The 18357-nt window shown below is 32.0% G+C and overlaps 2 protein-coding genes across 8 annotated transcripts in view; one reads left to right on the top strand and one right to left on the bottom strand.

Moving 5' to 3' along the window:
- Nucleotides 1-4070: 4070 nt before the first annotated feature.
- LOC122534005 (out at first protein) lies at nt 4071-6295 on the top strand. Its single transcript, XM_043664250.1, has 4 exons — nt 4071-4339; nt 4517-4630; nt 4705-5023; nt 5116-6295. Exons 1-4 carry the CDS (start codon nt 4244-4246, stop codon nt 5424-5426), a joined length of 840 nt encoding a protein of 279 aa, XP_043520185.1. The 5' UTR covers nt 4071-4243; the 3' UTR covers nt 5427-6295.
- A 3327-nt stretch (nt 6296-9622) lies between these two features.
- LOC122534000 (putative transcription factor SOX-15) overlaps nt 9623-18357 on the bottom strand; it is a 91466-nt gene continuing 82731 nt past the window's right edge. For all 7 annotated transcript variants that reach the window (XM_043664239.1, XM_043664242.1, XM_043664240.1 and 4 more), the window contains 4 exons: nt 17246-17442; nt 16481-16698; nt 15526-15829; nt 9623-14554 (listed from right to left, as the gene is read on the bottom strand). In XM_043664239.1, coding sequence (XP_043520174.1) covers nt 13995-14554; nt 15526-15829; nt 16481-16698; nt 17246-17442 — 1279 coding nt within the window. In that variant the 3' untranslated portion in view covers nt 9623-13994. The remainder of the gene's footprint in view (nt 14555-15525; nt 15830-16480; nt 16699-17245; nt 17443-18357) is intronic.

Raw genomic sequence — 18357 nt, 5'->3', positions numbered from 1 at the left:
ATTTATAATTTATCTATTCACATGGATATTCATATACATATTTTGTCTTTGCAAACATTTATATTGAATACACTTTGATTTCACCAGTGATTGTTATAACTGTATATATTCTAATTGTTAAAATCGCGATGTGCAAGAAGCCCTATCCTGATCTAATACATAAAAAACATGAAAAAATTGTTCACGGGTATAAAAAATACCCGCGGTCACTATGCTCGTCAAAAATTCTACGTATACAACCAGTCACCCGTGCCGATTTGGACCTTTCGTCCTACGACATGATTGAGTGACCGGAGGAACATAAATGCATGCGACTCACGCGACAGATGTGAAGAATGTTATCATCGATGCTGCACTGGAACAGAGAAAGTTATCGTGAAGATCCCCATCAAGTAGATAGCATAGAGAATCCCATGGTGGAAGTGAACGCCGTAGAAAAATTTCTTAAGAAACATAAAACAATTTCTTTCTAAAGACACAGTGTTATTCGTGAAAATTTAAATTTTAATAATGATAAAAATTAGGACTAATAATTTGAGTAAGTATATTTATTAAGTATTTTTATTTCATAATTATAATTTTACATTCGAGTTCAATAGGAAAAGAACTATAAAGAACTATAGAATTTAAATACAACATGCTAAAATACTTACATGTTTAGCTTTTGAAGCACCATAAGATTCTTAGAAGATTAGGGGAAGTGGAAACAGTAGAAAATCTGCAACAAAACATTAAACATTAGAATTTATATTTAAAAACAAAGCAAAATCTTAAGTTGGAGATAATGAATGAAATTCTTACATTCTTAGCTCTAGAGCTACCATTGGATTTTCCCCCCAAAATGCAAAGAAACTGATGCTATGAAGCGTCTGTAACAAACATCAAACATTATACTTTATTGTTAAATTTGAAAAATTGAATAAATTGAGATATAATATATAAAACTACTTACGATCTTGATTTCCTGGAGAGGCTTTATCCTCTTGAGCACTGACTCCAATACCGAAAATGAACACTGAACAAGAAAAAATACAAAAAAAGAAAAATAAAAGACTATCAACGCGCGCGTTTAAGTAATAATCGGCGGACTCACTGACTCTAACTTCGCGAAATATAATTTAAATGAAATAATTTAATTTAATACGAGCCATTTCGCTCAGAAAAATATTAATATACTACGCAACAAACACTGACTCTATCGACTGCATTGCGCGCAGTCACAAAAATTTTCTGAAAACGAAGCTAATTAATTGAGGGGTAAGGGGAGGATGGGTTGAAGGTTACGTTCATTTAGAAAATACTGCTATTTTTCTAGAAAATGAATTATATAGAAACTTGAATATGTATTAAAGACATTAGATGTAAATCATAAAGTATTTCTCAGTATTGGATATTGTAAACGAAAGACAAAATGAATAAAATTTTACAAAGTTCCCGTGATTGAAGTTCATCAGATTGTCCGTACGTAATCGTGGAATCCATGTACTCTATGCTGCCTTTGCAATCAAAGAACAATTAATCTGTACAAAGAGAAATCAAAAGTCAGAACAAATGTGTTAAAGGAAGATAAATATATAAAAATGAAACGATAATCACTTTCAAATTTTATTAGGAAAGTGTAAAAGATGATCTGCCGGTAACTGTATGAGTAAAATCGACAATTGAAGAAAAATTGGCACGAAAAGTTTCAAAACATTATACGATTTCATTACTGTAATGCTCAATTAATCGTTAAATACCCGCATATTAATTAAATAATACTATTAACGAGGTATAAATGCTAGTAAGATAGTCGAAGAAGCGACGCCACCGAAGAGACACTATCGATAGGTTAGAATAAGTTACTAATCTAAGCTGATGTAATACATGTTATTGCCTCGAAATTCGGTAGCTGAATAACTTGTCTCGACTTGTCTCGACACGTAAAGTCAAAAGTGGTAGGGAGTCACGCGAATAAACAGGTACAACAGAGTATTACACATACACGTAAGCGCTGTGTTTATGTTTTGGACCTTTGATTTCGAGCTTAAAGGCCTTCTACGCCTTGTTTCGCTTGAGAAATGGAAACTTCTGTTACATTACGCAGTAAAATTATTATTTTATCTATTAAAAATATACATTCTTAATAAATTATTGAATTTAGTATTAGAATTGTTAAAATTATGCAATATAATGTTAGAGAATCAACAAACAAGTAAAAAATGTTATAATAGAAGTGTATGTGTAAAAGCATATAATAAAATATGTGTATACATGTATATAATAATGAATTAGTCAATTACGAGATTATAATATTTTTATTGGTTAGAATTGAAATTATATTTTGACATAAAATTATAAATTACTTTTAGCACAGTATGTTTTATTTATGAGCTATATGTTGTAAATGTTTATATGCCATTATTTCTTTAATTGTTGGAAATTATATGTAATAATTATTTGATTAAATCTTACCTTGAGTCGAAGGTAAAAATGCACGTTTTATGTAAAAAATTCAAAACAAACACAAATCTAACAACTATTGATGTAAATTTTTACCTGAGAACTGGTTGATACTTCTTTCTGGTTGATTTTTCTAAATAATGCTTTCCTCTTCACAGACAAAATGTGCTTCCTTCCGCCATGTTCCCGCTTAAAAATCGATCGTGAGAAATATCGATATATTCGAGAATTGTAGGAAGTGTATTGCTTCTTTCACCGCTGGCGCTGCAATCGTTAACGTTTCGCACGAAATGATAACTTGAAATAAAAAGTCAAAAACATTAGTCTAAATCACATACACAAAATTCATGACAAATTCTTTAAAAAGGACGATAATATTCACACACTTGATGAAAAATTGTCAATACTTAAACCTGAAACACGAGAAATTTTATTATATTACGCAGTAGAATTATTATTTTAGTCATTAAATACGTTCATATTTAACAGATTATTGTTGAATTCAGTATTAGAATTGTTAAAAATTACACAATATATGAAGCTAAAGAATCAACAAATGAATATAAATGTTATAAAATGGTATAAAATGTTATAATAGAAGTATATATTATACATATTATATATAATAAGTCAGTCATATTACAAGGTTACAATATTTGGTTAGAATTGAAATTAAATTTTGAAAATTATAAATTATTATAAATAACTTTTAGCATGATACATTTTGTTTAAATGTTTATATGCCATTGTTTCATTAATTGTTAAAAATTATATGTAACAATTATTTGCTTAAATCTTACCTATGGTTGAAACCAAAAATGCACGTTTTATCTTAAAAATTCAAAACACAAACACAAATCTAACATTTATTGATTTAAATTTTTATCTCAGAATTTCTGAATGATACTTTTTTCTGGAGATTCTTCTTGATAGTACTTTCCTCTTCACAGACGAGATGATATGCTTCAGTCCGCCATGCTTCTGGTGTCTTTCCCGCTTAAAAATCGACCGTGAGAAATATCGATATATTCGAGAATCGTAGGATACGTCATTATTTTTAAACCTAACACGCGCGCATTTCGAACAAAATGTTAACTCGGAATAAAAAATAAAAAATTCTAGGCTAAATCAAATACACAAAATTCATGAGAAATTCTTAGAAAAGAACGAAAATATTCGTATACTAGATAAAAAATTGCCAATGCTTTAAACTGTTATAATATCATGAAAAAAAATTGTAGAACAATTAACTTGATTTTATTTTAAAGCGTGAAGTCTCTTTAATAATCTTGAGTATATCATGCAGCAAGGTTAGAAGTAAGAATTTTTCTTGAAAATTGTGCAAATTCAAACGTCTTTCCAAAGATGGAAAAATACATTGGATATTTTGTTTATTTCTATAGCTCATCTGTATTACAGTTTTCATCCTGCACTTATTTCAATACTATTTTCTATGATAATTTAACTCTTCAGTTGTTAATTATTTGAGCAACATTGCTAAAATAATCAAAATTAGCTTATCTTTGTGTTAGATATATTATACTCTTTTTATAAATTATGTTTAAGCAACTAATAAAATATATTTCAGATAATCTTTTTTGCATACCCTCTATCTAGTTCATACTCGATGCTAATATGGTTGTGAATAGATGCTTTGACCGCAACAAAATGTATGGAGTAGGAGGTTCTTACGAATAGGTTATATATTTAAAGTATTTATCATTCTAATAAATGTCGATTCATCATAATTAATTGCAAACAGTGGTTAGTACTGTGAAAGACGTAGTTACAACATGCGACAATGAAGAAATTCAACGAATTATTCACAGTCTGTTTCTTATTACACTATTTATATAGTGTTTGTACGACTCATTTGCTCATAAATGTTAAAAATCAGGTATACATTGTTTTATCATTTACTATTATAGAAAATCAACAAAGTTATAATTACAAATGTATCGTTTAATGAAAATTACTTCAATATAATTCAACAATTAACAATTCATCTCGAATAACCTCCAAGAGTTTGAAGTTTAACAGAATAGTTTGTCACTTATGTATTTTTAATTCACAGGGTGGTGATATCCTATTAGAAACAATTTCTTCTAATGTTACTGAAGATGTTATTACCTTAGAATTTCAGTGTTCAGATGGTACTTTAGTGACACAACTCATTGACTTCAAAAATGTAATTCATCATTTTGAGATTCTATACTTATATATTATGCAAACAGAGATAAAATATTTTATTTGTCCCTTTAGGAAGTACAAATAATAAAAGCCTTGGTTCTTGGTGAAGAAGAACGTGGTCAGAATCAATATCAAGTTTTATGCTTTGTCAATCATTTTTTCAAAGTGGATTTTATATCGTCTGACGCAATGTCTAAATTAAGGCAAAAAAATCCAGGCACTGTACGGGTTGCAGAAGAAGATAAAGGTCATGTGAACTATACCATGGATTTATTCCTAGATGTATCTGAATCCAAAGATATTTCTAAACACATTGCTACTCTTTGTGGAGAAGCAGCCGGATCTGCTTATACCAGAAATGAAGATATAAAGCAATGGATTCAAAGGCCTGGTAAGCAATCAATAAATAAAAGTTAATAAATGAACTTTTTCCAAATGCAATATACAGTTTCAAAGTATTATTTTTGTTCTTTATTTCATTAGGCTCATCTGAACTATCGCTCATGGCAGCTGTGTACAACTTCAGCACAAATTCTCTAACGCAACAAGGTACAAATGATTCAAGATCATTATTTGTAACACGATGTGCAGATACATCAAATATGTGGGCACCTTGTACATGTTCATTAGAATTATGTATTGGTTGGTATCCGTGTGGTTTAAAATTTTGCAAAGGCAAAGGTGATGGCAAAAAAGCAGCCACTCCATATAAATGTGGTATTAAAACTTGTAAAAAATGTTTTATATTCTCATACTATTCTAAAATGAAGCAAAATTGTTTATGGGATGAATGACACATAAGAACGTTGTAGATATATAGGTTTTAATTTATGAAAGAGGGTAACGTTATTCAGATAATCAAGAAGTATAATTATCTCTTATATATTAATTTATCATTTCTACATTAACAAAAATCATGTACCTAGAATGTAATCTCAAATTGTTTAATTTCTTTTTTAAGATTGCATTTATATTGAGAATCGTAAATGTTTAAAGAAGTAAACACTCTTATGTCCCTTTAACAAGTCATCATTGATCTCATCAAATTTCTAATCTCATTTTGTGTATACATATCAGTTATTAATTATGCTCGCTTTTATCAGGGTATATTGACTTGCCTATTATAATAATATTTTGGAACAAGTTCATTTCAAACAATCTTTGAAACCAGTCGTTTTCAATTTTATGTCAATATGTTAAATGTATAATTCCTATATTCTCTTTCACAGTATCTATTCGAGAAAGTAAACTAGAATGGATAAGATAATTTAGACTCAATCTTCATAAAATTTTTAGATTTGTCCTGTTCATTAATCGACTTTCTAATACCGTACAATGTCACTTGTAAACCCTCTCACTAGCAATAAGACAAATGAAAAACATGATTTAAAATTGAATCAAAAACACAAAATATCATCTTCACGACTTGACATTAATTACATGCTTTCTAAATACCAGTGTTTTTTTTACAAAATACATGATCGGTATTCGGGGGTTCCATAATGAAGAGAACAGGATGAAAGAAAGTTCTCGGTACATGTAATAGGGCGTCGAACTGTTTTAGATAAATTCTTACTTTTATAGACTGTACTGAATGGATGCATTTGTAACAGTGATATTTGTACTTTACTAGAATAACTTTGTAGGAAAAACAAGAGAAGAACTATTAGACAAAGAGACGAAAAAGAGAAGAACTATTAGACAAAGGAGAACTATCAAACAAAATGAAACAAAATGAAACTAACTTTAAAAGACTTACTTAGATACCTTGTTATGTGAGAATTATTTAAGTTCGCACTTACCATTCATAATCATTTCCAAATTAACGCTTCCGTGCATTTGCCGAAAGCCAATTAATCATTCCTAACTTGCTTCACACTGTATGCACAACGTGTCTTACAAAATATCTATTATTAAACATACATGTACTTGGTCACAAATCAACAATGTTACTGTATGTTACTGTAATAGAGAAATTCGAGAGATCCGCACAGAACTGTTTCTATTAACTATTCACAGCCGGCAATAAATATTCGTGTACCCTGGAGGTTGCAAATAATCCATTCAGAATAACTTGAAGACTTCCGCGTCTAATTTACCCGCGTATAGTGTCACAATGCATCAAAGTGTATCTAGTTTGAGCGCATACGTGTAATTCTTTCATACGTATATTCTATTACCAACAAGAAAATGTTGCTTAATTTACAATATAAATTAAAAAATATATTCTTAAATTCTTAATGCTATTCTTTTTGTTTGATTATTATTTAAAAGGGTGGAGAAAATCAAATGAAATTTGTCAATTTAAATCTATACTTAATATATGTATATTATATTTTTAGCCCGAGGACTAAAAATTTTTTACAAACAATCATTTCCAATGCTGTTGTCTACTATCGTCTAAATTAAATAATTTACATATCAATCAATTTTTGATGTTTTTAACGAGCATCTGTAAATAAGAAACAGTTACACGTATTTGCTTGATCACTAACTGCACTGGTATCTGTACAGAATTTTATACATGACCTGTAAAGCTGCCATTTATATGTGTAAGTTAGGTTCCAAGTGTACATAGTGTAGGAGATGCACGCGTTGAAGCAAAGTGTAAATAATGAGAGACACGTGAAAATAAATTAGGTCTCTGTATGTATAAGATCGTTTATTAACAATCGAAACGTGTACAGTCCGTAGGGTATATATATAAAAATTCAGTGAATAAAAATTATTGTTGATTTGTACGGAATAAAAATTCACTATTTGTACAAAGTGGGCGCTTGGTTGTATTTAAACGAGAGAGCTAAAAAAAAGAATGGAAGTATACGTTTCATAGTAAACCACGATAAACAAGACTGCAATATCTGTCCAATTTAATAATAAACATATTATATATACACGTTGCAATTCTCCGCGCTTCCTCACTGACACAAAATCATATTTAACGAACTTGCTAGTATAAGTGAATGAACAAACTAATAAGTATATATACCTATATATACACATATTGCACATACACCTATAATCGAACATCTATGAAACTTGTAAGGGGTAAACGGCACTCGACGTTATTAATTTGCTCACGTTTGTACTATCTAACAGTTGCATACCATATTTCATTAAGAAATGAATTAAAAAAAAAAAAAAGAAAGAAAGAAAATAGTATCACACTCTGTACCGGGAATGTACTGTATGCGTGTGTGTGTATGTATGGTGAGAGAGTAATTCGATTAAGTAATTTGTACGCGAACTGTGTAATCGGTTAAGTTTGCAAACAGCAATACAAATTTGTACATTGTGTATATAGAAATATTTATGATCTATAGGATGACTCACAGAAAATGGAGCAAACGAATAATTTTATTTCTCTTCGCCTTGAAGAATAGTGCAAAATACGATCGAAAAGATTTTCAGAAAATGATTTAAAAATATACATTATTTTTTTTTTTTAATTTTCAATGCTGTTTTTTAATTGTCAGTCACTGTTTTTTTTTCTTTTTTTTTGTAAATATATATATTTTTGTTTAATATAGCTGATATTAGTGAATCAGTTACATTAATTTATGAATTTTTAATTAATAAGGCTACTAATTTTTAACATTTAATAAAAATGAGAATTTAATATTTTATTAAAAGTAACTCTACGATTTAATTTCTTCTTGAAAAGAAAGAAAAAAAAGAATTGGAAAGCTTTAAGAAAATGAACGGAAACATTGTGTTCATTGTAATATAAATATTTAATTTATTAGTAGATTTAAGTAATAGATTTCTTGTGAATCATCCTGTACGCTTAGTTACCAAACACGGTATAGACAAATCGCAAAATGTTCAAGATGTAATCGTTAGTATTCCGATAAGTTATATGCCATTTGATGTGTATGATTAACAAACCAGGAAAGAAAGAAGGAAGAAATTTACACGAACAACATAAGGATATAGACCTTAATTAACAATATGGTCCAATGTAAGGGAAATATTTCAAACAGTTGTTCCTGTTTGAAAAAATTTTATACTATGTTAATCTTTCTCTCTCTCTCTCTCTCGTCCTTCCTCTCAAATAACAAAGGCACTGATTTACTATGGTTAACACGGTTAAAGTCTCATTTTGGTTAATATGCTAGGAGTTAGGAAACGGATAGAAGAAGGGGATATACTAATAGCATTTAAACGTTTTTCTATCGACACTCCGAATCGGAACTTGATGTTACTCACCGTGTATGATTTCAGCTTTACACATAACATTGTAACTTATACACATATTTTTTATATATATTTAATAAAAAGAACGAGTAAGCAATCGTTGTGTTTAATTCTGACTGTCTTGATAAAGACGTACGCATCGGTTCAAAGGAGGATGCTTTAATATCTTTAATGTTCCATATTTATCACAGATGATAAAATAATTGAAAATTATATTTTAATATGCACATTACAAATATTTTGTTGTATTATTTCATTTTTCTAGTTTTGAGAAAAATGTAGCACTTTAAATGAGTATTGTTATACTACTATATAGTACTATATAATAAAATACTATAGTATCATAGTATTTTAAATGATAGAGTGTCACAAATGTCTACTTTTATAAGAAAATATCTTCTTTTATTAATTTGACCCTATTATTTTTAATAATATAAAGAAAATGTTATCACTTTCAGCAGAATAAATATCATAATTAAAAATCTTAATTTTCACAACAAGGATTTTTAAATTGTCTATATTCTTCTCTCAACAACATATTTTTTCATTTGAATTATAAATATGGAGTTTGTTGAATTTCAAGATTTATAAAGGAGATTTGAAATAAAAACGATGATTTTGAGAATTGAAGGAGTTAGATGTGTCTCAACAAAGCGAGTAATTTTTCCAAATAAAGCGAAAATTATCCTGTCTAATTTTATATTTCTGTTTCCAGAATATTCTTGTGGCGAATCACTAGCGAGATTAATTAATTCGATAACGAATGGTCGAAAGATACACGAGAACCCATGAGTGTTGTTGATAATTGTCTCTATTAAGTACGATACAATAATCATAATAATTTAGTACTCTCTCCAGCGTTCTTTACATTCTCGTCACCTAAATTCCAAATCGCTAAACGCAAGTGTATTCAAAATCGAGGTTCGAACGACAAAATATCCACGTTTATTGCCACGCTACATATACGTATCATCGTATGCTACATAGAGTATTAAAAACTATGAAAGTAGAAGCTTACGTGAGTAAAAAAAAAAAGACAAAAAAAAAAAACAGGAAAGAAAAGAAACGATCGTTCTGCTATTTTTGTGCTACATTTACAGCGAGAATTTCGTTCAGTCATCTGAAGAACAGACAGGGGAGTAAGGAGATCGTGCTTATACACATGTAAAATAGCCAGCCGGAGGAGGCATTAAAAGAAAGAAAGCTTCGTACGCTTATTAGAAACAAGGTACTTCGATTAACATCGTCTTTTTTTTTTTCTTCTTTTAAATAAGCATTTTTCACAAAATATTCTAAATTATCGTCGTAAAAATATATATGTATACATACATACATATCTCTCTCTCTCTCTCTCTCGCTCTATATATATATGTTTCATTTACATTAATTGTAAGTATCTCAATTTTGAAGTGTGCGTTATAAATAAGATGACTAAATTGTTACTCTAAAAAATGGACGTCGTTTCTGTAAAATCATCGCCGAGATGAGATAGTGAGAAACGATGCAGCTATCATTTCGTTCTCTCTCGTTAAGTGGTCAGCATTGCTACCGAGAAGCCGATACATCATTTAATCCTCTAGAGAAAATTGTTTGATCTATTCTCGACGGTGAAATATGCAGATATTCTCTAAATATACAGTGCCATGCTGTACCATGAGTGCATAGGTGGATAAAAATAGTTCAACAATAATGCTTTCAATTGCTACGATTCTGTCACCGAACATCGGCCGCCTCGATCGTCGATGATCCTGTAAATTAAATACAAATCGCGTGGAACTGCTACAACCGTGACAGCTGCGGACTTTCATGCGTTTGTGAGGAATTTCACGCAATAACGAGAACTGAATAATATCCAAATATACGAAATATCCAAAGCAGAGTATTTATTACAATCAGACGGGGAATGTTTATGCATTTTTGAAACTTTACGACTCCAGAATGTAATTATCAATACATTTACACGTACGTTCATTGTCGTTAGGTTGCGGATTCATATTTTGTGAGTATAGTTAAAAAATTGGATATTAATAAGTAGAAAACTGTTACATGTACCGGATATTGCAGAAAGCGCTATAATTTGGATTTTATCTATCTTTTTCACATTATTTTCAATAAAATTCAATGAAGACAAAATTTCTTAATCTTCGAAAATTCTTTGCGCCTTGATCACGTTGATCACGTTAATCTCGAAGTTATGCTCGATTTATCCAAATTGTCGCTCGATGTTGGATCGAGTAAAGTAATATCGGTAAAAGAAACAAAATTACGATTTCAACACGTTTTGTATTATATAGCTCGCCATTGTCATACGTCGTGGTCTAAAATGCTTCGCCGCATTATTTTCGTCACCTTAAATCAAGCACAGTGACAGGTGCTCTGTTTGTAATAAATAACTCTTAACTGAGGTGCACAATTGTTTCTAATGGGGATCGGTTAAATCTTCATGCTCTATATTCATTTCACTCCCTTCCCAAAGAAGATAATGCGCGACATGTATCTTAGTCTGAAATACTTTTCATTCTATATATAATACATGTATACATGTACATGGCCATTACGCGTCAGGATTTTATGTATTCAAGAATATTGAGCCAGAATAATTTTTGGAATCGCGACCGAATAAAAAAAGAAACTACAGTATATCGTTTATCGGAAGTCCATTTATTAAAATGAGATTCCAATGTCTGATTAACTGAACTTTTATCGACTGAATCTACTAGCCTGAACGTGAGTTTTCATCACGTGAATGGAATAGACAGATGAGGAAAATTGGTGAATTTCGAATTATACATAGTTTTGTTCTCCAGTATGTTCAAACAAATGGAGTTCCACTGTAAGATTATTATCCATTCAAATGTAAAATGTTCGAAAACGGAAATAAAAATAAAATGAAAAGATGTGAAGAACAAGTTTGAGAACGAGTTCAGATAAACGGATTTTTGCTTTAAAGCATATGTGTTATTATCCATACAATGGATAAGTGCAGTAGGATAAAAGAAAGAATAAATAAATTAATGATTCGTAAGATTCATTCGTAAGAAAAGAATCTTCAAGAATCAATTTTGAAAATATTTTAAACGAATGAGAACTGAATGAAAAACAGGAAGTAAGAAGCTACTGTCAATTCTTTATCGTCTTCCAACCACACCTGGTGATCAAGAACATTAGCACCGGAAGTGTGTACAGAAATGTGTATAAGCACCGGATTTTTCGTAGACACTAGCAGACTAATTTTTTTTCTACAGCCGTGAGGGATAGATCACCCATGTCAAAAAAGACTATCTAGGACAGGGCTGTCCACGGGAGAGATCTTTGCTACAGAGAGTCGAAGATTGTTCACCATAACAGACGCTACAAATATTAAGTACTCAAGGATTTTACCTTTGTTTCTAATCCTTTGATCTTTCAGAAAAGATGTCTGATGTTGATGACTTGGACTTCCTCATAAATTTAAATTACATTAATAATAACTAGACAAGTTTAAAAATTATTTTCGTAACTTTGGCAGTGATTTAGTATTGTTGGAATAAATTCTAATAAAGTCAGTACAGTGCACAGATATAATTTCTGAAGGATTAATCGGAAACGATGAGTTAACTTATCACGAAACTTTAAAGATTTCCCAACCTTTTAACAACGAATTAACTCGCCATTCCTGGTTAAAGGATTCACTAAAACAATCACTACCTACTCCTTTTCGATCGTACGTACATTTATGTATTTACGTGTTTGCTACATTGCAACACAAACTTTTATCAATAAATTAATATTTAAAAAAAGATAACAGATATACACAAAATTTGTGTTTAATACGTTTTCACCTACCTCTTACATCCGTCTATCTTCTGCAATATATTGAATTTCATTCTTCATCAGACTTGAGTATTCAATGCTTGCAATGCCCAGTATAATAACAAGCACAAGATTCGATTTTTTTGTATTGATTAACATTAATTCTAATTCAGACAGACTACTTTAGAACTACGTCACAAAACTATGGTTGGACTATGGTCGGTGGAACTAACTACTCTTGTCCCACTTTTTAATTGTCGCCTAATTCTCATTTATCCCTTATGTTAATTTGATACACTTCTCTTGTAAAATGTCATATTGTAGAGGTATATTTTTAATATATAACATATAATATATATTACTGACATTTTTGATAAAAAAAAAAAGTATGCCGTCAGAGTTGCAAATAATATTCGTTTTCTAGGCTGTTGGTGAACAACACGTTGTCTTCTAATTAATTATACTATGTTACAAGTATACATTCAATTGTGACAAGTCGAAAATAAATGATTATAACGTTAGACAAAACTGCAGAAGATAAAATCACGATATGAGATTAATTTATACGCGAGAGTAAGAGTTTTGCGACTCTTACACGTAATTAAATACAATTTAGTCTGTTTATCATCACTAAAAGAATTTCTAAATTTAATTATTTATTTTTTCAATTCAGGCATTAAACTTTTTCTTTTCTATCAATTATTTCGTCAATTCGACACCAAGGGACAAATTAAGATTGGAAAAACGAGGAACGAATGAGGGTTAAAATCCGTATCGATGACAAGAAACCATGTTACAAGCTTTGCACTAAAATAAATTTCGTACACGCGGCATGTCTCGTGGATCACCTGCCTAATAATATAAGCAAGAATAATGTTTCCTCGCTTGCCTAACGATACAAGTAATAATAGTGTTTCTTCTTCGAAATTCACTTCGGCACCAACGTTTCGTGGTGTAGGTACTCATCGATACGAATTTCAAGCTAAACCACTAAAAAGTGACGCACGAGTAGTTGATCCCACTGACAATCTCACCGTTTCATAGTTACGTAATTCTAAAGCGATCTCTCTGACAGCCAGTTCGGAGGATGCGGTTCTTTTGATCGATTAGGTAATTAAAAGCAACGTTCGCGCGATCCCGTATCGAAAATATTGCCCATTCTTCTATTTACAGTCTGACAAAATAAATACATTCTTCGTTATATTTTGGTATTAACATAAAGCAAAAAAAAAAAAAAAAGGAAATACAGGAAAATACAGAAACATGAATGCTTGCTTCGGCAAGATTATCGAATCGGTTCGAAAGCCGCATTGTCCGCGCTGGTTATAATTCCTCGGTATCCCCCTACAGACAGCTCTGATCTAGCCGAAACACTAGCTACTGTAACAAGTCTTGCGCACGTCGGCAAGTATTACACTGAAATCGTCGTCCGCCTTGGAAACATGCTCGATACTCTGCGATTGTTGGCCCTGTTGCGCCTGTTGTTGTTGCTGCTGCTGCTGTTGTTGTTGCTGCTGTTGTTGCTGCTGTTGATGCTCCGGATACTTGGTCACGTCCATAGCCTGGTGATACTGATCCATCGCGTGGCCTATGGCCACGTTCGAGCATCGAGCGTCCTTCGTCTGATCGTCGACGATACACTGAGAGTTCGACATGTCCAGCTGCGTCTGCTGCGGCGTGTAGTAACGCAGATCGCTGGCGTAATTGTGGTTACTGTCGAGGAGATTCTGCGAGGTGAGGCTGGTGTGCGCCACGCTGGCCGAGTGCGAATATTTGAAGTACTTCTCCAGCTGTAACGTCTGTTGTTGCTCGTCCTCGGCGGTGGTTGCCATCGCTGCCTCCATGTGACCCAGAATCGGATGCTGTTGACCGGCGCTAGTTCCCTCCGTTTGGTACTCCTGATGATGACTCATTTGGTACCGGTGGGGTACACCTGAAAATAAATCGGAGAAGAGAATAGCCCCGGTCTCCTTCGGCGCGTGACCACGTCGCGAATAAAGGGGCTATTATACGAAGGAGAAAGCCAAGAGATTTCGGGTTGATGCTCGAGTTACCACGGACAAGTGATTCATATTTGCGAAACTTGCGAAGCATCTCGGTTAGAGGTTGCAATTAATAAAACCATCGCGTGGATCATTTTGTTTATTATTTGGGAGTGCTGTAACGTGTTGGCAAAAGTGTGATTTTTGATTGATTCAAGGGTGATGGGTATTTTATTTCTTTTAGTTTCTGTTAGCTTAAGGGTATTTTATTCTGTTTACTTCATTTTGCACGAAAGTTCAAGCATAATTCCTTTCCTCCAGTACTTTGCACGTACGTATTTAGTAACGTTTATAGTACATTTTTTTCAGGAATAAATAACAGTAATCTTTTGTGTCTAAATATTTTCGGAAAGGCAGTGTACAGTAAGTGAAATTATAAAAATTTCAGTCAATTTAATTGCTACTTCGTAAAAAATGTGACACTATAATAATACTATTATTACTCGAGAGGTTGGCAAAATCTTACGAAATTACACCCTTTGCGTGTATTATTTATAGTACGGCTATAATGTGTCATTTCAAAATATTTTACATAATATAATTTATAAAAAATGTCTCACGGGTGTTTGAATATTTTCGCGAGATCGCAGTATCTTCTTCAATGCTGTCTAAATTACAATCACGCATTCTGATTAAATATAACAACTCCTCCATGACACAATTAAAAACTATGAATATAACCTGTCCATGTACTGTCGCTCGTAAGTACGTAACTTAAAAATAAACTTTATCGCGTAATGATATTTTACGAAATAGAAATGTATTGAAACTGTAACTGTGTGCTCTGATTGTGCATGATCGACCACTGGAGACGATCCAAGTGTAAAGCCGCGAAATAACGTAAGAATGAATGAAGAATTACCAGAACAGCCTTCAGCGGCTCCACGAATCCCCATGGACTGTTGTCGATTGGCACACTGAACTGGATTATAGTTGCTCTCGACGGTGGACTGCATCGAATAGTTGGCAGTCTTCGAGGATTGGGTGCTCGTGTAGTGCTGTAACGATTGATCGTGCGGGGATGCGACCGGCGGATAAAAAGTCCCCGTCACAGAGCCAACATTCTCAAATCCGGAGCGCAATTTATTGCACGATACCATCATTCCGTTCGCTATACCCACCGCGGCTATGCTCGACGGTTGTCTCTCGAAATTTAAATAACTCACCTGAAAGAAGCAAAAATCACGGCTGCAACTTTCACTCGTGTTTCGTGCCACTGTAATTGAGACGTTAGCTTGTCCAAAACGTTGGGATAAATGGATAAATTGTGCCACGTGCTCAATAATTTCTTTCTTTCTTTCTTTCTTTTTTTTTTTTTTTTTTTTTTTTTTTAGATATTGGGATTGTTGATGGATTGATTTTATTGCTTGAATATTTACCGATCAATTAAAATGATAGTTCACGACAAAGTTTCTTGAAGAGATATATGAAGAAGCAGAAAATGAAAAGTAATCTACTAAAAATAATTATTTCTTATCGCTCAGATGTTTGAAATAAATACAAAGCAATAATTAATTAATTAATTTCAGTGTTACTATACACACCATCGTATGATAATTTAATTTTAGTACAACTTTTTTATTTAATTCATATTGAAATTAAATCAGTTTAATATTAATTATTTATGAAAATTTCAAATTTTAATTTCAAATCTTTCTGAACTTCAAAATTTAGTACACGGTGTTTCGAATTCCACAAAAATCATACGATACTTCTTTTTTCCAAGCATTGCTTTTGTCATTACAACGCAACTAAATAAGTCTACATTTGTCCCCGTAGTCCCTAACAAGATCATTTGTATGCACGCCATTACTCACTGATTTTTTGTAAGTCAGAGTATCTGTGTAAGCACCAGAATTCTGACACGACGATATGCTAGTACCACCAGCATGACCCGTGTGCAGTTGATTATCGGTACTCATGAATGTATATCGTTTCGTTTGCTCGCTCATTTCACCGTGTTGCTTCGTTGAACCGTCCATTAGATCTCGTTCAGGATCTGGATTTTGATTGGATGGCAAATGCGTTCCGTCACCTGGAAATTAATTTGCCAATAATTCGAGTGTTATATGCTTTCATTAATACAAACTTCTGACAAAAAAACTTCAATGGAGTAACAACAGAATTTTGAAGTGCCATTGTTCTCAGATGAAGAATAGCGTTAATAAAATGTTTTAAGAAATTGTAATTTTTACTGTAGCTTCTTAGTAAAAGCTCTAATGTACATATATAATAGTATTCAAATTTTTAAATGAAAACTGATTAAAAAAAAAAAAAAAAAAAGAAAGATGTTAAGAATAAACCTCGATTTACCAATAATAATATATTTATCTCGCTCTAATTCAAAATTTGAACATGGTTACAGACATAAAGTAAAGATTTATTTTCATTGTTGAAAAGTTTATTTTGAATATTGCGAATATTTTTATTCCATTGCATTTACTTTTTTTGGGCCGTTTAAATGCATCCTTTTGAGTGCATAAATATCCGCTAATAATCTGCTAATAATTTAATTATACAGGCACAATTTCTCAAGTTTCACGGTTGTCTGTACGGTAATTAATGCGAGTACAAGGTCTCACCATCTGGCTCGGGACTGGCAACTGGAGATATGTCCGGTGTGTGAATAATAGGCGTATAAGGACTACCGTACAAGGAATTGCTCTCCGATTTGTACTCCTGGATACCTTGCTGCTGCTGCTGGTGATACAGGGATGAGATCGGGGAATGGCCGCCCCATGGGATCTGAGGAATGCCTTGATAACTGTCCATCTTGGACCTTGAATAAACATTGACCGTCACTTCGTAATTCTTCCGAGAAGACGTCTTTAAAACGCGAAGGAAATTTTCTCGTTAAATAAAACAGAAGACACGCGAAAGATAATTGTCGTGCTTGAAGGGAATACTTTTGTTTCAATGAAACGGGCTTTCTTTATTTTAGCGTGAAAACAGCGAGTAGTCGATTTTTTTTTTATCTCATTCACGAAAGATACTCTGGATAGTTTGAGTTTTTATAAAAAAGGATATGTTGAATATGTTGAATGCACGATATGTTGAATATTCCTTTCCCCGAGTTTTTCTTTCATAATTAACCAACATCGTTTTCAACCGCTGGCAACTGATTGCGGACCATAACGAGTGACCGTATACGAACAATAAATCGTCGCGTTCTTTCTGAACTCGTCGGTTACGACATCACCGGATAGAAATGATTGAGAAGTAATAAATTTATTATTTCTTTTGCCTATTTCGTTTCACTCAAATATACTTAAAACTGAGGAGATATTGCAATTTTGGGACAAAATTTTCTCACGTCGAGAACTTTTTGTCCCAAAATTGCAATATCAGTCATTTTCAAAATAGTTGAAATTTGTTGCCAAGCACATAGTACGAGGAATTTGCTATCAAACTGATACCATCCTATGTCAAATTCCACGAATATCAACACTAGAACTACCAAAGTAATCAAAACGACCAATTTATAATTTTTTCTAGATACTTTATGGACGCAAAACAGTGTATTTTTAGAGGTTTGAATAATTTTACTTCGTAATTTTACTTACGAATAATAATTCGTAAATTATACAAAACAGTATATTCGTAGAATATACAAAACAGTGTATTTTTAGAGGTTTGAATAATTTTACTTGTATATTTTACGAATAATAATTCGTAAAATATACAAAACAGTATA

This window comes from Frieseomelitta varia, unplaced genomic scaffold (assembly GCF_011392965.1).
Source record: "Frieseomelitta varia isolate USP_RPSP 00005682 unplaced genomic scaffold, Fvar_1.2 scaffold_565, whole genome shotgun sequence".
Classification (NCBI taxonomy): domain Eukaryota; kingdom Metazoa; phylum Arthropoda; class Insecta; order Hymenoptera; family Apidae; genus Frieseomelitta; species Frieseomelitta varia.
Note: the sequence above shows the minus strand (reverse complement) of the source record. Positions and strands in the feature narration are given on the sequence as shown.

Bases quoted from the DNA above. Each gene is read 5' to 3' on its own strand.
- LOC122534005 (XM_043664250.1), top strand. From the start codon at position 4,244: ATGAAGAAATTCAACGAATTATTCACAGTCTGTTTCTTATTACACTAT. The intron at 4,631-4,704 runs GTAATTCATCAT...TTGTCCCTTTAG, and splicing joins AACTCATTGACTTCAAAAAT to GAAGTACAAATAATAAAAGC. The intron at 5,024-5,115 runs GTAAGCAATCAA...TTATTTCATTAG, and splicing joins GCAATGGATTCAAAGGCCTG to GCTCATCTGAACTATCGCTC.